Genomic DNA, 20,505 nt, shown 5'->3' with positions numbered 1-20,505 from the left:
AGGTAACTGGCATAAAGACAGAGGAGTATAAGTAACTGAATCTCCATCAACTTCTGTTGTTTAGGATCTGAGTGTCTGATGGCTTTAATCATTAAATAAGAATAAAAAAAAGGTTATCTCCCTCCACACAAGCAATGTAAAAAGAATGAGCGATCTTACTGTAAAAACCTTGTAATACTTCTATTACGCTTTTAATCTTTAAAGCACTTTACAAACATTTACTAGTTGATCCTCACAAAACCCCTGTGAGGTAGGTAAGTATTATCATCACCCCCCTGCTTTACAGATGAAAACACAAACGCAAAGAAGTTAAATGACTTGCCCAGGCAAGCGAAGAGTAAGGGCCAATGTTACAATTCAGGAGTTCCATGCTTCTGGTCCTGTGCTCAAAACCACTAGTTAAACATCTTTTTAGAAAGGAGATAACAGATAGAAAGAAAAGCCCATTAAGTTTAGAAGAAAAGGTAAGATTTAAAAAGGTTACATCAGAAGGGGAAATGTACCACGAGGTATTTTTGTGAGTAAGTTTAAACTTCAGATTTTTCTTTTTTTTTTTTCCTTTTTTTTTTTTCTAAAAGGCAATCTGACAGAGTGGAACCCTGATAAGATCGCATCTGCAAGGCAGGCACAGATGCGAGAGTGATCATCAAGTCTATTACTTATTACAGTACTGTGAATGTCAACAAAAAAAAAATTGCTGCATGAGAACACTGAATACAGGAAGGATAATCTCTCAGTTCATGATATTATATCTAAGATAATGCCAAGGATAATGCAGGTACCATGGTACACCATGGACAAAGGAAAAAGTCAAGTCAAAGGGTCCCTATTAAGATGACGAAGAGGGCAGTGAGATTTATATTTTTTGAGGAGACTGCTCCCGGAAGCTCAGCAGGCTTCAAGGAACACACAGAATTCACAATGACTGCATTCTGGAGATATGAGGAAGTGAATCCTTTTTAATGACCATTATGATACCACCTTACAGTAAAAAATGATCATTTCTTTTAGAGAGCCTTGTCTACGGCCAACGTCAGTCTACATTCCCTAAAATTTCACACACTGCCAACATTAATGCTAAGTCACCACCAGTAACACCAGACAACAAAGCTGGTGTTGAAAAAACGCAGTCCTCATTATCATGCTTTGATCAGCACTAGAAAGTACCACCTCCATCCTCTTGTCCATAGCTGTGCTGCCACTGTATGAGACATGCCAGAAACAGCAGCAAAGAAAATTTTAGGGAGAAGAAAGCGTAGACATCAAGGACCAGCTGTGTTCCAATTCTCCTGGAAGAGCGCAAGGACTGCTGTAATGGAAAACGAGCAGTAAATCCAAAAAAGTGCCTGTGGCACTGTGTTTCCTGAGCTTGACAAGGGCCAGGACACAGGAGGTGGTAGGTAAGTTTCCCAGGTAGAGCTGGTGTCCCATTCACCCTATTGGCCCTGGGTTAACACTGCACGGCTAGAATTCACAATCCTGTGCAAGGATTAAAGCTGGTTTTGTTTTGCAGCCAACGTTAGTTTTCCAGATCTCTGCCCAGTTACCTAATGGCCAACTTATGAAAAAGAGAAGTTCTTATCAACTCCTTTTTGTTTCAAAAGTCATCACCTCCCCACTTTCCCAAACTATAGTGGATATACCATGGACACAGAAACTCCTAAACAGTTTAGCAAAGCTATCTTTGTCCCCTACACCCCCTTTGCAGAATGCATAGTTTACAATTCACTTACAAAATAAAGAAGCAATGCTGACCACATATGGGACCTTTTTTTTTTTTTTTGAAAAAAGAACAAACAACCTCTTCTTAAGTTCAGTATCAAAATTCACATTTGCATAATAATACATTTCAAGGCCATTAGAGAGGAATGAGAGCGAAGCAAAGAAAACTGCAGAGTCTCTCCTCTCTTTGTCTTCCTGAATAGAGCTGAGGGATCCCACTGGAGTTTCTTTTCATGGTGGGAATTATGAAGGGCTACAGCGACAGCTCTTGATCTTGTACACCTCGTGTTGGGTGGGACGAAGAGGTGAATTTTTAGAAAAAAAAAAACAAATGGAAGGAGACACTGCAGATTCCCATGTTTAGCTACAAACAGCTTTGAAGAAACAAAAAATTACTTCAGATTTTTTTTCCTTTTAAACACTTCTACCTCACCATTTCAAAATCTCTTTTTTTTTCTTCTTGTGTAATACCCTGTTCATTTAAATGGCAACGTTAAGTGTGCTGGAAGTTGAAGGGTTGAAAAAAAAATTTTTCCGGTTTCTCTTATCAGGACATGGACAGAGAGGGTAAAAGTGTGCCTGCACCCACTATTTAACAGAAGCTACAAAACATCATCTTCTCTACATGTATAAATTTGTCTCAAACATCACTGTGTTTCAATTCTCCAGTGCTTACAAAAAATAAAGCCACACACACTCACACTCATGCACACAAACAAAGAGAAGCCACATACTACATATACAAACCAAACCTGCAACAGCAGACTAGCCTAAAACTATCAACAGCTTCTGTGCATCACATGACAACATCCCTTCACACCCCCCCACCCCGATCTCTACCACATATGAATACGTATTGTGCAGTGTAGAGACCAGCCCAAAGATGCTGCTTATCAAAAGGGACCAGTGGGCTGCAATCTCAATGTCTGACCTCTTGAAAGAATAAATTGACCATTGTCTCCCCTCCAGCCCAGCGGTCTCCTCAATTAGACAGTCACTATACTCACAAAGGCACATTCATAAATACCACATTTAACTTACTGCTTGTAAAAACATAGAAGGAGGAAAACATTAAGCGCTTATACCCCAACCCATCCCTACTGACCCAGCAAGAAGTATCACAATAACGTATCACTTGGTGAGACCTTACTCTACCTTTAGAAGGTACATATTAAAGAAGTCTTCCAACACCTCTTTTTAAAATTTTTTTTGCATAAATGAATGCTTTTTTGTTTTTGGCTTACATATTTTGGAATACAGCACACTCACTATAAAGCTCTGTTGTAAGGCTACCCCCTAAAGTAAGGCTGTTCTACCTTGGCTTGCATTTTCACTTCATTTTGCTTCTTCTCCACATGTCCCCAAAACAAAACAAAAAACCCACACAGCGCCTTATATAGAAAGGGTAAACCATATCTGGCAGGGAGAGGGAGGGGAAAGAAAGCACATAATATCATAACCATGTCACTAAAATAGCTATTCTAACAAGCTGTGCAACCTGCTCTTACTGCTCAACAGTAAATGATGAAGAAAATGTTAATTTATGGTCATGTTTCATCTGAAACAGGAGAAACTTCTATTTTGCCTCAATTAAATAAACCAAACAGATTAAAAAAAAATGAGGAAGTTAGTTCCGCGAATGCAACAACACATACCAATACCCAAGAGGAGGCATATAATGCTCAAGGAAACATTTCTTGCAAAGCACTGCCTCCTTGTATTGCGCATTCACGCAAACTTCTCCAGTCTCTTCCCCTCTGCCCACCACAGTCAAGAATGTTTGCTGCAAAAATACTTAACACAGGCTGGCACAATGCATTCTTCCCTTTCTTTTTTTTTCCTCTTCCCCACCCCCCCGTATTTAATTTTTTTTTTACCAGAAAGGCTGTCAGAGTCAAGTCAAGAAAACTCCCTTTCTCACTACAAAGTCAACAGGAGCCCTAACACTGCTGAATGTCACCAGTCGCAACCGTCACACATACAGGGCAAAAATGGCTCTTTGCAGAGGGCACTTGATTTGCTAAAAGCTTGCTTATATAGCACTGGATTCTGGGAGACTTTTAGAGAGAAAAACACAACAAACTTTCCTGCATAGCTTGATGGAAAGCGACACGCACACAAATGGTGGATGCAAACAGATGTCTGCTGTGTGCCACAGATGAAGCTGCATCTACCTTGGCCTGACAATAGTTTTAAAAATAGGCTCCAAACCATCAGGAGCTGTGGCGCTTTTTATAGCACAGATGAAACCTTAAATCACTTTTCATATAAGGATTAGAAGCTATAGTTACTACATCACAAAGTTTAAAGTCTCACATAACACCACAAAATAGAGAGCTACATTTTAAAACAGGACCCTGACTCAGTTTTAATAGCAATGTAGACAAACCCTTGAATTCTACTGTAGACAAAGCTCTGCTTGGCGAGTCATTGCAAAATGGACCTGTTTCCTATTATCTACTGCAGAGGAACTTTGGTAAAATTCACCAACACCGGTATTTACAGTGATGGGACACTTATGCAAAACATTGTGAGGGACGTGAACTGGCAAGGCTGCTAAAAATCTCCAGTTAGGCTCCTGTTGTTTAGCCCAACCAACAACTCTGCTCCAGCATAGTTTTTGCTTTTGTCTGAGGTTTGGATGTGAATTCAGCACAACAGGGAAACAGGCTCTGTCTACATCAGGAAAATTTCAGAAGTTTCTCCCCATTACTGTTAACACCCTTCTGCCACAGGTGGAAGCCTAGTACTGGAAGTGAAGGAAGAGAGTTTGGGGTTTAGACATCTATATTTTGATCACAGCGGAAATGACTGTTATCATCTAACGGTATCAGAGAACTGAAATGGTATTCTGTGCAAAATCAATTTAGACAAACCAATAGATTCTGCATATGTTGTTTCAGACTCAGGAACAAAGTTGCACTTCAACAATATTTGTTTGGATTTTTTTTTTTTTTTTTTTTAAAGATTTCAACTTTGTTTTCTTGGCATTACTTTCCTGCCCACAAATATCCGCATGCATATTTACAATTAAGAAAGCTGTTTCTGCTAGGGGAACCTTACCTCCTTAGAGAGAAAAAACCCTACCTTTTACTCAATCAGGACTCACACCCTGAGGTGCTAACCATCCACCACAAAACTAGCATTTCATTCCACTTGAGAAACCTGGATACTAAGGTCACATGATTTACAGTGAATGTGGTACATGCAACACAGATGTTTGCTGCATTGGAAATACAACAGGTCCTCATCTGCTACCTTGGCCCTGATCCAGCTAAGGTTTACTTACACAAAGAGCTCTTTACCCGTGCAGTACTTATTCATTTCAGGTCAGTGGGACTAATTCACATGAGGATCACTAGATTTCCTGGACACACTTGGCCAAGTTTGGGTATCCCAGACACACATAAAATACTCCTTTTAAAGTCAACAGGAGAACAATATGCACAAACTGAATTAGAAGCCTAAGAGGTAAACATAAACTATGACAAAGGAAAAAAAAAAAAATCTACAGTACTGTTTGGATGCACTACCAAGACTCAGTGGAAGATGTGGCAGCTTTTTTAGGAAGAAAGAACAGGAGAAAGATTCTAAGGAATAAATATTTAGAAATGTCATGGCAGGAGAAAGAAAAACAAAAAAGAGGCTAACCTAATATGAAGGTCCAATTGTTATTTGGTCTTTGAGGTGGTTACCCCAGCCAGTTTGTTGAAAACATTCTGTCTATACTGCAGAAGAAAAATATATGTGGCTTAATATTCTTGCTCATTACACAAGCCACTTAACTTGAAGCAAAATAAAAAACTTGTAAGAAAAACCTGACACCCTGTGATTGGAAAACCATCCCAAACCAACAAAAAACCCACTCTCTCAAGACTGCTGGGCAAGCACCCAGGTAAAAGTATAAAAACATTGGGAGAAAATGGCAAGTCTTCCGAAGTACATGGTATTAAAACTGCTTTCCAAAATCAATGTCAGAGGTCTCAACACAGGTTTCTGAGCTGTACCCCACCTTTTTTTCTTTTGCTTGCTAGACTTTATTGTCACTGCTAAAATGAAATACTTGAGTAGAGCAAGTAATTACCAAATCCATTTAAAAAACTCTCAGCTTGATACACACTGAAGGGTACGGTAAGCAAAGTGGCTGGTAACAAATGGATACATGCTTAGAAGACTGCTGAAATGTGCATTTTTTATGAATTAAGCACTGAAGAATTCAAAACCAGGGAAAAACCAGGAATGCTGAAACCACCTGAGAAGTATGTGTGTGTTTAAACTGTATTACCTGGAAAACCAAAACAAGAACAAAATGATTAAGAGAGTTCTGCTTATCACTTGAGAAAGTAAAAAGTGTTTCTCAGTGAAAGATGTTATGCTTGATTTTAATCTGGAAAGAGATGCCCATAGTCTACTCCAAGATGTGCTTTCCCCAGTCTGTTTTCCTCGTCAATATGTTTAAATGAGGTGCTGCCACTGATCCCCCTTCCCTGGAACAGTGTTGTAAAAGCCCAGAAGTACCCTAATATCAATTGCTGCTAACTTTTTGCTGTTATGAGCTCAATGGTAGCAGAATATTTAAAACATTAAGTGATCGTTGTCCCCAAATGATGAGTCTAGTTAGCACAATGCTCAGAAATCACCTGCAATGGTTAGGAGTGCCATGACTTAGCCAAACTAGCAACATCGTGATTAGCTACATATAATTTGGAGAACAGAACTGTCAACTGTAGTTGGAAAATAGTAAGATTAAGGTGGCTTTAACAATTTAGTAAACCTATCACAGAGGAGACAAGTCACTAACCTTTAGCAGCCCTGCATGCTTAGAGAAAGGAGGGGCGGACTGTTTGTTGTACAACAGGTTTGGACCTAGCAGGCTGCTGAAGCTCCAGACTGTCAGCCCTTCAGCAGTCAGTCACAACCCACTTCCGAGTGACTGTCAGGTTCTTGGGCTCTTTTTTACTAAATCCTATGATTTCCTCTCTTTTACGATACTGCTGATTTGATAAAACACAGCCTCTAGCAAAGCACTTGGTTTCTCCATAAAATAAAAAAATAAAATAAAATCCCAAATTCCCTAAATAAACCCTCCTTTACTGGCCCATGACAGGATTTTTTTTATTAAGCAAAGAGCATTATTATTATTATAAATGCATTATTTTCAACACACACGTACACACTCAGATGTACACTCAGGGCGACATGAAAACACTGGGCAACTGATATGAAGAGGACAGGAATTTGGCATCTGATTTTTTTTTTTTAAATAATAAAAAGTTATCTCAACTACTGTTATGTAACTCATTGCACGACATGCTCACACAGCACGCTCTTTTTCCTTAAAGAACGGGTACATTTATTTCCATGAAGTGACTATACTGTCTCATCTTGCCTCATCTTCCCTCCCTTCCCCTACCATAGGGCATGTGGGTGCATGTAAAAAGGCACTAGCGTGGTTTTTGTGGTTTGAGCCTAGCCATTTCAGGCAGAGTAAGCCCCTAACCCTTAGAGCTGGGAGACAGAAGTTGGCCATCCCAACACCAAACTCTGAAGTTCAAGACTGTAAGCCCTGACAGCCAGCAGCAATAGGGTGAACAGAAGAGTTTAACAGATATTTCCCTCATATAAAATAAAACAGAAAGACTGGGAGGTGGGGTGGGTGAAGAAAAGCAAGCAGCAAATCTCCAATGGGGATTAAAACTGACCAAATAGCTGAAAACAGGAAAGTTGATTCCTAATGTAGATTTTACTGGAGTTGTCCCACATTCTCTCCTTTTTCTGTAGTGAAAAAGGCAGGATAATAAAAGTACTTCATTATGGGGTATTCTGTCAGCACTGGTTTTCTTTAGCACTATTTAAAACCGGTTTAAAGAAGCACCATCATGTATTTCCTGCTAGTTGTCCTAATTGAGGACTCTCTCAGTTAAACTATACTGCATTTCAATTAGGTTTATAGTTTCACTTTGCTTTTAAAAAGGTGCTTGGAAGAATATTTCCATTTAATTTCAATCAAGAGGGAACAAAGTGATAATTTCCATTCACACATTTCTCTTCTCCATGCAACTGCACACATGTCTGCATGAGTAACAAAGCACTATAAGTGATAACCCTTCTTCTCCCACAACTTGTTTAAGATTACAATGAATTTCTGTTGCTGATATTGAGAAGTTTTCTTAATGTATTTTAATTTATATAGTCTTCAAAATTCTTGATCCCCCGCCTGACAGTAACATTTGGAGATTTTTTCTTTTTTTCTTTTTCTCTTTATTTTTTTTTTTTAGCATTTTTATTTTAAAGTAAAAACTTTCAAACATTTTGAAGCTTCAGGAACTTGTAAAAGTTTATCAACAAGAAACAGCCATCTATCTAGGATAAGATAAGGTTAAATAAACCATCTTCAAAAAACTGGCTTCCTACCCTAGGATTCCTGAGAATGCTTGCAAATTTAAAGCAGGAAAATAAAATGTTAAAATAAAAACAAAAACACTGTTAAATGCTCCCAGAGTTAGTCTTCATCTAAAATATATATATGCACTTTTTGGTCTTTTTTTTTTTTTGTACGTTTTAAATTTTTTCCCTTTAAGCTTACAATGGAAGAACAATTTAGCTTTTCTTTTTAAATATTTCAAATCCCTCATTATGTCTTGTAAACAAGAGGGGCTCTAGCACCCGGCTTTCACCGTAGTATCGCAATGAACTCAACTAGCCCAAAGTGCAGGAAAAGGGACCTTAGGGCAGGTTGGGAGAGAGAAGTAAGGGTGGAACACAGCAATGAACCAGCATGTATAGCAAATCATGTGACAGAACGGATACTGGCTTACTCAGGCCAAAGGTGCTTCACTAGGAAGTACTGCTGGCACAGGACTTTTAAGACCCTGCTCTGCGTGTCCAAGCGTGGCTGGTCTTCAAGCAGAGACTAGCAGAAAAAAAGCTTTATGGATGTGCACGCAAGGGGCACTAGCTGGCAGGAGTTGGAAGAGAGCATTTTGTTTCTTTGCACACGGTGGGATGGATGAGGGAGGAGACATGATAGAAAAGTATATTCAGAAGGGGCCAGAGTATGCTGCACACTCCAGTTTACTAACAAATACAAACCTACTCGTACTTTTTGTCACGTAACACTTTGCATACAAATCTACAGGCATGTGTATATGCAGCATTTCCCTCAGTCAGTCTTCCTTGTGACATAGGGTTTACATAGAAAGGGCGAATTAAAAAAAGCCACGCAACTCCCTAGCCCTTCCCTCCCACGCACAGCTCACAGGCATACACACACACGCGCGCGCACACACACCCACACCCCCCCCACATTACTTGAATCTGCTTTTGCTTCTCCCCACCCAACCCACGCCTAGAGTTAAATGTATTAGACATTGTCATATCCTTCAATGAAAATGCTGAAGAAAGACTCCCCTATCCTAACCCCCAGGTAATAAAGCTTGAGCACTGCTCCTGCTGTGGGCTGGAATGGACAGGTACGTGCTGGTACAGAACATCGGCACTTTGTTAGACAGTATAACGGCTAGACACCACCACGTGGAAGTCTTAGCACTTACGAAAGAAGTACCGGCATCTCTCTTCCCTCTTCTCCTGGCCCCACCCTCCCCCCCAAAAGACTTCCCACTTGTGTCAAGGGATGATGTTCCTTCAAGTCTGCTACAACTCTTTTCACAACAACAAGTCTTAAGTTTTGTTCCCAGCGCACACATGCACGCACACACTGGCTATCACTGTGGATTACAGGTCACCCTATCCTGCCCAGAGTACTACTACACTGATGCTAAAAAAAACCCCAAACCTTTCCTTAAATACAGAAATTAAAAAGCAACAGTACAGAAAAAGTAAAAACAAAAAACAAAAAGGTGCAATACTTTTTTTTAAAAAAAAAAGTCTTTGCTAGTTATATACCTCCCTAAGCAAAATCACATACACAGGAAAAAACACAACACAGAGAAACAAAAGGAAACATTTGAAGTACACACTGGTTTAAGAACATTCGTAAGTAAACGTTTCTGTCAGTGATGGTCTGGCACTGTAATACACCAAGGCCTGGCACAGGTAACGCTCACCGTGAAGGACGCAGAAAGGAGTTAGCTGCATGTGCTTTCAGGAGATGAGGCAGGCCAGCCAGCGATTTGCTGACACAATTTAGTTTTTGTCAGTTTTAATACAAGCAGTAGATCAGTTCAAAGGCTAATTTGGTTGGGCTGGACTTTCAAGATTTTGATGGATTCTTCAAGAATGAATATGGGTGCCCATTTATAGATTTGGGGGGGGAAAAGAAACACTTTTTTTTTTAAAGTACTCAAGCTTGTGAGAGACTGAATAAGAAATATTTGTCTTAGCCGCACAAAAAATGGCAACGTTTTTCCTCCTCTTTTCCCCTCCTTGGAAGAAAAAAAAAAAAAATGGCTTGCATTATATAACAAACATTCTAGGGTTCACTCAGTACAAAAGCCCCACATGCAGACATAAATAAATAAATACACTGCTACTCAAAAGACAACATTGGCTCCGCTCTCACCAAATCCTTTGGATATGGCAGTGTTCTGCTCTACAACTGGGTTAGAACAAGGGCTAGGAAGCAACTACCCACTCAATATGATCTGCAGACTTGAGATAGCACCCTGCTAAAATGAATTTAAAAAAACCTACTGACAAATTTTAATCCAGCCCAACTGGATTCTGCTTCAGCCACAGGGACTCCACCATGCCTGTCTTGTTTTAGGAATCAAGACCTGCAGATGGCCAGCCAGCCCGTAGACCATCAGCAATGCAGCGTTTCAAGATTATATATATAGAGAAAAAAATGCACACACACGAACATGTGCACACGCATTCACACAAAAACAAGCACACGTGGGCAGTTACATGTGCCAGAACACACTGGTACTTATCAACCAGCCAATCACAAAGTGTTGGGTTTTCTGTTTTTTTTTTTTTTTTTTTTTTTTTTTTTTTCCTGTTTTGTTTTTTTGTGGGTTTTAAAATTTTTATATTTTTTTAAAGTTTTTTTTTCTTTTATAGTGAGGCTCCGTCAAGTCTTCCCCCCACCCCCACCCCTTTCTTTTGAACCCCTCCCCTACCCCAACCCAACATGGTAGACCTAAGGACGGAAACACACCCAGTGCAAACAAAGTTAAAAAGCTATTTTTTCAGTATATATGTTTCTTAGCAACAACTTCCGTATAACATGAAAAAGTGAAAAACTAGAAACTAATTTTTTTAATTTTTTGTGTTTAAATTTAAATGGTATGTGTACTTGCTTCACATTGTCTTTCTAAGTTGGCGTTCATGATTCAAGTATTTCAAGAGTGATATGTTCTCTTTTTGGATTCATATTCCAAACGAAAAAACTGAAGTTATATAAGGGAGGCAACTATGTGCTCAGAGAGTCTGTCAATGACCCACCTTTTTTTCTCTCTCCGTTTTCTTTTTTCCTTTTATAAATGTATTTATTGCAAGTTGAAAAAACGAAAAGGTCAAGTTAGTGCTGCTGCTGTTCCAAAAAAGGTCACGAGGTCAGAGTTGAAAGTTCTAAGTTCAGATTGAATCCGACCCTCCTCCCAGAAGGTCTCCAGGTAGTAAGGGAGCAGGGCTGCCCATTCTGTGTGGATCCTCTACGCTTGGGACCCCCCACAAGCTTGAAGAATAGTTTGGGGGCCCCCACAACGAAGCGCCAGTGAGATCACCCCCACTGCTGCTGCCGCCGCCACCACTGCTCCACTGCCCAAGCCCTGTTGACCCACCAAAGAGATTCAAAGCAGGTCCAACTGGATCTGTCTGGTTCTGTCCTGTCTCTAGGGATTGCCAGCCTGCTGTGGGTGCACTTGGGGTTGCTGCAGGTGTAGGGGGCTGAGCTTGTGCCAGAAAGCGACTAACCTCTTCATCTGTGGCAAACTCAGCCAGGATGGTAGTGTTTCCCAACACACACCTAGAAGAGAAGTTACAGGGAAGAAAAAAGCAGTTAGAGCCAGAAGGTAAGGGCTCAAAGCTCAAGAGCTTCCATTTTATAAGGTGGGGGCACCACGAAAACCAACCAACCCACCCACCCTCCCCCCTCCCCGCAACATTCAGTTGTTATGCCTGCAACAATACCTTTCTAAATTTAAACTAAGATCCTGAACATTAACACCAAGAGCAATAAAAGTGCCTATACAGTGTAGCTAAAATGGGAAATGCACATATGCCACCTTTCACACAAAACAGAGGAAGAACAGGTTAAAAGCCTGTGAAATTCAAGGTAAGTACAGTTCAAAAGTTTTCACTGAGTTTAAGGACTTACACCACCAGCCCCCCCACCCCCTTCCTCAAGATTTTTGTCTCAAAACCTCTCATATTTTCAAAACATACCAGAGCCACAGTCAGTTCCAAAAAGCTTAAGAACAGCAAAATTAAGATATGCAGCTTTTCAAGTAAGCTATTTCAGGTGTACCTCAAAATTATAGCAGATTCTCACACATTTTGTTTACGCATGAAAGAATGATTTTTAGCTGAAACAATTCACAAGCTTTTATAAAATAGTAAAAGTTGTACAATAAGGTGCATACTGGTCACAATTCCATCCTATTTGCACCTTCTTAGTTCTGTATGTGCCAGTTTATGCCAGCAATCAAAGTAACACAAACAGAAGGCATCTTTGTTTCTCTTCTTCCTCTGCCAATGAATAGAAGATTCCCTTTCAACCACGGTGCTTGAAAGAAGTTTCCAAATCATAGCACTGGACAGATGTTACGTGTCCATGACTAATGCAGTAACCAAGAATGGACACAGGGATTGCTTACATGTGCAGTGCAGTCTGGGCCTTGGCCGCCTCCTGTTTGGTGTTGTATCGGATAAGGGCGGTGCCCTGTGTCAGGTTCAGATGGAATGTCAGCAGTGGACCATGCTGCATGCAGATCGTCCTCAAGGTTGACCCATCAATCTGAGAAAGAACAGCCAGGACAAAACAGATGTTTAACTATTTCTCCAAATAAACTTCAATCCTAATTTGACTCAGTAATGAAAAGATAATCTGCTCTCAGAAAGGAAAATGGGTGAAAGCAGTGGGAAGAAGGCAAAGGTGACAGGATTTAATTTTCAAACAGAATCAGTACACCTTGATTTCTCACAATTACAATGACTTTGCTTTATGGAATAATCTGACTTTTCTTTCCTGCTCACTTGTAGCTTGAGTCCATTTTCCCTGATCTCCCTGAGTTTCTTAAATTGTCACTGTCCTTACATTGGCAGGTTTTCCAGTAATTACATACAACCTGTACTTCTCACCATCTTCAACCATTAGGATTTGTACCAAAGGAACCAAAATTTGTTAGTCTCCAGCACTTTGATTTCAGTAGAATTTAGATCAACTACTATTTAAAAGTTCTTTGCTAAACTGGAAATAATCACCTTTACAATGAGGGTTTTTTAAAGTTTTTTTTTGCTGCTTTTTTGTCTTTGTGGTTTGTGAAACAGTAAGTCACAGAATCAGTCAGTGATCTTTCTGCCAAACCCAGCAATGTTCATTCCTCCTGAAATAATGCTTTCGCAGCAATTTTTGCCTACATTCTTTCTGCAGCAGTAACAGCTTGTTTCTTACCTCCAGTAACTGCTGTTCTCCAAGGTGTTCTGTACAGATAGACTCCATTCCTGGTATGCCACAGGAACTTGCACACGTGAATGAGATCCATGTGTGCAGAAACTTAAGGAAGTGCTGCTTTCTTCCTTCTACCTTCCCCTCCCCATTATATAATACAACCTCAAATGAAGGAAAAGGAAGTTGTGCGTGGGTACAGATACGGATGAAGGTAAAACAGAGAAACTTGAAGTGAAGATACTGTCCCCAAATCCACCTTAACCTCTATGCTTCCTTCTCTTCAGTGTACTGACCCATGACGAATAGAGGATTTGTTATGGAAGAGAAAATTGTAATCTGCTTCCTTCTTTTTTCTATTAACCTAAATGCCTCCAAAATATATTCTTCTTCCATTAAATGATTCCTAAAGCAGCATTAAGCTACCTTACACAAGGGAGACTTAGAACCGTGCCTCTTCATCATACCACTGCTCTTTCCTTCACATCAAGGAAAATGCTCTTTTCCATGAAAGGAGTACAGTTTGCCATTTTGGGTGATCTGCAGAAGACCTTAGTTCTTCCCTTCATGTTGATATTTTCTTAGACTGTACTAGAAGCATGGTAAATTACCCTGCTGAACGGGGGACACTCTGTCTAGACCTCAGGGCGCTGCCGATAATCATATAGGCTTTTCCTAAAGCCTTGAATACAAACTAGTTGCAATTGGTGAACGCAGGATTTCCACAGAATTTGTTCTGAATGGATGCAAGCTCTGAGAATACTTGCAGGAATAACCTAACTAGACTATTTTTGGCAGGAGCGCTGGAAACATTCTGTGGTTTCACTATGGAAACACCAAACTGAAAACTGGCAGTTACACCAGCTTTCTTACTGACAACATCCCAAAGAACAGTCTCTCTAACAGCTATAAACCAATCCACATAATGGTCATGCAACTTATCCTCACTTCTAAGAAAAATCTTTCTGTTCCAATAATTTTTTTTAAACTCTAGGTTATGATGTTCATGTAGCAAAACCTGAACATCATAAAGTTAGCTGAAGAGATTACAATAGAAAATCTGATCAGACTTCTGCCCAGTTTAGTAGAAAACATCTTGCATATGCTGACAAATCTGCTTTTGCCAGATTTTATTCAAACAACTGAAGAATATACAAATACGTATCTTGGTAAAGCAAACAAGTTGCCAGACGCAACAACAAAAAATACCTGTGGAGTGAGATTGTGAAGAACCAGCCAGTAGCTAGGACGAACTGAGCCACCATCACTCCAAGTAGATGCTGCAAATTAGAAGACAGAGCAATCAAGACAGATTTGGTACAAAACCCCCCATTTTTCTTTACAGTCAGATCTTTCAATCTCAAATTCAGCATTATCAGCCCTGCTATCACATGAAAGCCTAATCTCCAGTTCTGAAAACAAAACCACATCTTTCCTCGTATTTCACATCAGGATTCACTTTTTACTAGACTTCATCTTCTAGGAGTTTCCCACCCACAGAAAGCATCTAGTCTTGAAAGGCCCCATGCAGTAGGTATTCCCTCCTGACAGCTCCCAGCCCTCTTCACTTATCCCCTGCAGCAGGACCCCAGATTCCACCCCTCATGCCCCCAATTACTGACAGTAAATTTCCATTTCAAGAAGGAACTGGTTTTTATTCCTTTTACCAGACAACTGCAACTTTCTTTCCTCCAAACCATTAGTGCTGTAAAACGTACACTCCTCAGGTCTGATCAATGGTGCTATCAGTTGATTCTTCTCACCAGAGGCAAGCCTTGAGTCCTGTGCCCCCCAGCCCCTGACCGATCGGGATGCTGTGCTGTTCCATGGAGATGATGGTTTAGGGTTGGTCAGGCCAGGAGGAGGGCGGGGCAGCCCTGTAGTGTTCCTTGAGGAAATATGGTTTTTCCACATCTTGTTGGAGAGATGAGTGGGATTGTGTCCTATGGGATCTGGGGACCATGTTGATTTGTAATCACTGAATTTTGCTAGAAGATTAAATAAATTGTATGTATTAGAGAAACTTATGAGATTCAACTAGCCCCTTTAACTGAACTATCACTGTAAACCCTTTGACTGCATTTATATCAGAGACAAGCACAAAGCAAGGAACCATACAACAGTTAATTTACCATACCAAAAAAAGCCGTGCTATGTGTAAGTTAGTCTTTGCCCATTTTATAAATGCTGACAGAAAAAAAAATCCTAGATCATTTATGGTAATGTAGCTGGTTTGCATGTATGTTCAATCATTAGTAAGATGAACAGTAACTTTTATGTCCATGCTACATTTCATTTAAGAATTTCTTACAGCTTTGGGCACTACTGACCTTTAATGAAACAGAACTGTCTTCAGGCCATAAACTTGCAGAGAACTGAAATGAATATTACTCTGTCTACTAAGCTAATGCTACCTCCTAAAAATGTCCTCCTAGAAGATCAAAGCTTTCTCATGAATCACAGACTTCATACAGAGTTGACACAACAGTAACATGTAAAGAAGGTCACTGAGCTGTATAACAGCTGGACTTCTAAATCTTGATAGTGCATATTCATTTTTTTACTAGAAATCAATACCAAATGCCTATTAGGAGAAGTTAAAACCAGTAGCAGATATCCCTAACACATTTCAATAACCCTTTATATGAAGTCCAATAAAAGAGAAAAATAAACACATTCCCAAAAACATCACTATCAGCGATGAATATTTGGGAGCTCTTCCTAAACCACTTTTCCTTAAGAAGGTAGACTGCAAATTCTCCCACACCTTCTGACACCAAGGGACATTTACAAAACCAAACTCAAACCAAACCAAACATTAAAATTGCTCAAGTGATTTCTTTTTTCCCTTGTTCTGTAATAAAAAACAGTGATCACAGACAGGGAAATCTGGGGGAAAAGGTACTTGTGCCATGAATGATCTTAATCATGAATTATCTTAATGAGGACTCATGTGCATGTGTGTGCCAATATATGTATTAAGCTCTATTCACTAACAAAAGGTAGTAAATTACTTATTTGAAACAAAGGGTGAAAATCCAGGTTTACAATATGCCAGGATGTCACGAAATAATACATTTGGGAATCAAGACCATAAAAAGCTTTCAGGAAGTAAAAGCATACTTCATTTTACAGGTGGATCAGTGTATTTCCACGACAGGGTAGCTGTCAAAATAGCAAGCCGGTTTCAAGCACTAACCTGTGAAAGTATATGAAAGTGCTTAAAAACCTGCTTTTGCTAGACTCAGTTTGTTTTACAGATATGTGAATTCTAAATCCCTAATTCAGATAACCAGCTTTCTGGCTATAAAACACTGCTGTGTAGTTTAACAAGATGAGCAGAAAATGGTACGTGTGTCAGGCAGTGGTTTAGTTTCCTCAATTCAACTGTGTCTTCAATAATTTTTTATCTCTCGGGTCTGTCTTATGTATGAGACAAAAATTAAGTAGAGATAAGAAGCTGATACATGTCATTCCTCTCCCCAGGCTAACAAAAGAGAAATCTTTTATGTCATTGGAATGTTCCATACACAGATATTGCTTCAAATCAAAGTCACCCCACAAACTGGCATCAGAAACACTTTTTCTCAAGGGCTAAACTGAATTTCCAACACATTTTGTGAAGATGCTGAGATAACATATGAACATAGCTTTTATTCAGTAAGATGCAAAACCCAGAAAGTCTGGGCCACATGCAGCTTTCAGCTATGTTCATCACTCCTGCTATTTACACACAATTCTTCAGTTTTAAATAGTTGTCAAGACAATGATGTCTCAGAGAAAACTCTGGCATTTGTAAGAAGTTGCAAATCCAAATGGCTTGTCCGAAGCAAGTATTTCCAGCATTCCACTCAGAAGGGAGTGCAGAGACCATTTTCACATGAAAGCTTTGAAGACCTTCTTACCAAGGATCTGAGGAAGATATCTAAATTACTATTTACAGGCCAACCATTAAATGCCAGAGGACTAAAAACCCTTTCTCTCTTCAGGTTTCAGGAATGATGAGTGCTATAAAAGGTGAGGCAAAAATGCTCCCTTCACAGCACTCCATTATTCTGAAGTTCAAATGAATAAAATCACTCACCTTATTACACTAATTCCTCAACCGATACATACAGGAGCAGGTAAGCTTAAAAAAATTATGACAGTCCCCCAACCACTTACACATGGCAACAGGTTGTGCATGTGGGTTTTGTTGTTTTTTTTTTTTTTAATTTTTCATCTGCTGCTCACTGCTACCCTATTCTTTAACTTGCGTAACTAAGATTTTTTTATCAGGGGTGGGAGGAAGGGCAGAGGATCTTAGTCTAGTTTTTGAAGTAACTACAACAGAGTATTTTATCATCAGGAGGAAAACCATCTGACCATCCACTCAAATCTTGATTTCCAAGCTTCCTCAGAAATTACTGAAAGTCTAAATATCAAAATGGAACAAGAATGATGAAACTAGTATGCAGAAAATTTTTGTCAAGGTAAGTGTTGGAGCCTGCATACCTGAAGTGCTATGAACGTTGGTGAAGGAATTGTCAGAGGCACTGTAGGGCCAGGCACCAGGTGAAGGCAGCGAGGTGTTGAGGGAAGAATTAGACCCTATCAAAGGGAAAAGGAGAGAGAAAGAGAAGAGTAGGCCAATTTCATAGTTTCTGTAATACTGTTAAACCTCAAGAGAGCCATGATTTGTATTCAATCCCAAGCTTTTACATGGTACACAGCCATGGTGCAAAGGCACATAGGCTTCCTTTCTTAGTCAAAGGCAGTAAGACTGTTACCCTGTTATGACAAGAGCATCAGAATATTCTCAAATAGCAGAATGACTTAGATAATCACATACTAGTTGTTCACTGTTTTACCTGTGGTGTTGTCCCGCAGAAGTTGGTGGTCAGTATCTACAATGGGAGATGTGGCTGTCCCCCCCAGCACACTTCCAGGGGTCACGTAGGGGTCAGATTCAGGGTCAATGTTTTGTATACCTTTCCATGGCACTCCTGGTTGGAACTCTGGGACAAGAGGGAAAAAGGAATTAGATGCAAACAGGGCAATGTCATTTACTAGAAGTAACTGTTGAAGATAATTAGGAGGATAATTAATTGTCTTCTACACTGTTTCTCAGAAAAATCAGACTTTTCTTAATTAAAATCTGTTCCACATTCCTTTTCACATATTCCATAGCACTATCCCTGGTGTCTGAATACAAGTCTATACAACAAAAAAGTGGTGCAAGTGCATATGGTATTCCTTTGACTATTCCTGCTTTACTACATTCAGATGAGCCTTCAATAGTTTCATCCTTCCTTAACACATTATATATTTTTTCAAGATATATAAGATCAAAGATTAGATTCTGCACACATACTTTCTATGCATGCAGAACCCTTTCCCAAGGAAAGGCCACCTACATTAAGAGTTTGTAAACACAACATTTGACACTTTCCACTGTAGGTATACACACACATTGTATGTTACCTGTCAATACTGAGGTAATGCTAAGGTGAGATGCCTTGTGGTAAAAGCAATGTATATACTTATTGACATTCTTCATGCTTCACAATGAGACAGAATATAGTTATCATCCTTTAGTTTCCTTTCAACTATAGCTCCAGGCATGCCCGATTTTTAAGACAAGAGAATGAGTTATACAAAGTATTACCATAAAAAATTCCAGTTAGTGTAAGAAAGATGAGTAACTTTGTTCCTTCTCTGGACATTTGTCCAATGAATAAAGCACTGTAGTCAATTTTGGAAGCAGTGATAAGAAAGTAACACTGCCAAACACAAAAACATGTAAAAAAGCTTCAAATACGGTGTGACAATGTGGGTAAATGTGAGAAGAGTGCCAAGGTGGCAGATTCATCTCTTGTAGATACAAGTCCAGAATATGAAATGGTACCTTTATTCCCAACACAAACTTTTGAAATAATTAAAGACAGAATATTTGAGTGTAATTAAAAATCCATGACTGAAAGTGGGATTGAGGATGTGCTCTCTGGTATTAACCCATACAGGCTGAATCTGGCATGGAATGGTTCATTTCAGTCACCTTTGTAATGAAGAAGCATAGTCAAGACTAGGACTTTCACAGACAAATACAGAAGAAAATGTGATACTACTGGTTCAAACAAGTGGCACAGCAAGGACAGTATTAGATTGTGATAATGAACTGGCAGAGGAATCTCAGAGACGACCTAAGAAATGCTCCACTGGGTCAGAACGGTAGTCCATCTAGCCCAGTATTCTGCCAGCAACTGTAGGAGAGATACCATTTAGGGACAGAACACAAACCTGGCCGCTATGTGTAGGCTACTGCCCTCACACTTTCCCAGCATCCACAGTCCTTCTATCTAGGATGTCAGAAATAGCCTCTATCTGCTATCACCTGCTTCTGAAACTGTTCTTCCATCAGTATATCCAATCACTGTTCAACTGGCTAGTACCATCTATCTCCAGAAGCTCTAAAAGCAAGACATACCAGAAGTTCTCCACTCCTGATGGGGTGGAAGGAGGGGAAGCTCTCATCTATTTAAAATTTATATCCTCTTAAGTCCAGCATTTGCACCATGGTCCTAGTGTTGCAGGATTCGCAGAATTACAATTCTGCATTTATCTTGCCCATTGCCTTCATGATTTTGTAAACCTCAGTCACATCTCCCAGTCTTTAGTAACTCAACAAAATAATTTAGGATACCAGCTATCAACGTTTCTAATGGCATGAGCAATCAGCACTGCATCAAGGAAAGACTCTAGTCAGCTACTGCCAAAATACTGCAGCCCCCTGACAAACACAACCACTTTATGCTTAAGGAACAAGCAATGCAGCTCTTGGGTCTAGCCACAAGACCTCCTCTGTTGAGATGAGGAATCCATGAACCCAGGTTAAGACCTGGAAATAAAACTTGTTTGCCAAAAACAAAACAACACAACAAAAAATCAAAAAGAAATAAAGAAAAAGAAAAAAAAAGGATAAGTCCAACCAAGTCTTGCCTTTGTAAAGATTTCTGAGAATTGATGAGACTAAAAATTAAGTGCATAGTAAGCTCTCATCAAAAAGTTAATGAATATTCAAACAAGCCTCCAAAGATCAGGCGTATTGTATATAAACACATTCACTCATAAATATAATTCTGGTATGGAGAAGAGTTTTCCTTGAACTTCAGCATATTGACAAATTTCTGAATTATCTTTTGTGACTGAAGTTATTCTCATGCACATTCACA

General features: G+C 39.6%; 1 protein-coding gene across 12 annotated transcripts in view; it reads right to left on the bottom strand.

Annotated features, from left to right (window-relative positions):
- Nucleotides 1–10,642: 10,642 nt before the first annotated feature.
- The window catches only part of TNRC6B (trinucleotide repeat containing adaptor 6B), a 135,744-nt gene continuing 125,881 nt past the window's right edge, over nucleotides 10,643–20,505 (bottom strand). For 7 of the 12 annotated variants that reach the window (XM_075077725.1, XM_075077763.1, XM_075077770.1 and 4 more), the window contains 6 exons: nucleotides 18,145–18,291; nucleotides 17,789–17,884; nucleotides 14,962–15,282; nucleotides 14,504–14,574; nucleotides 12,504–12,643; nucleotides 10,643–11,653 (listed from right to left, as the gene is read on the bottom strand). In XM_075077725.1, coding sequence (XP_074933826.1) covers nucleotides 11,263–11,653; nucleotides 12,504–12,643; nucleotides 14,504–14,574; nucleotides 14,962–15,282; nucleotides 17,789–17,884; nucleotides 18,145–18,291 — 1,166 coding nt within the window. In that variant the 3' untranslated portion in view covers nucleotides 10,643–11,262. The remainder of the gene's footprint in view (nucleotides 11,654–12,503; nucleotides 12,644–14,503; nucleotides 14,575–14,961; nucleotides 15,283–17,788; nucleotides 17,885–18,144; nucleotides 18,292–20,505) is intronic. The other 5 variants (XM_075077799.1, XM_075077753.1, XM_075077789.1 and 2 more) reach the window with 2 other exon arrangements.

This window comes from Phalacrocorax aristotelis, chromosome 1 (assembly GCF_949628215.1).
Source record: "Phalacrocorax aristotelis chromosome 1, bGulAri2.1, whole genome shotgun sequence".
NCBI lineage: Eukaryota > Metazoa > Chordata > Aves > Suliformes > Phalacrocoracidae > Phalacrocorax > Phalacrocorax aristotelis.
The sequence above is the reverse complement of the archived record's forward strand: the minus strand, read 5'-3'. Positions and strand labels throughout refer to the sequence as shown.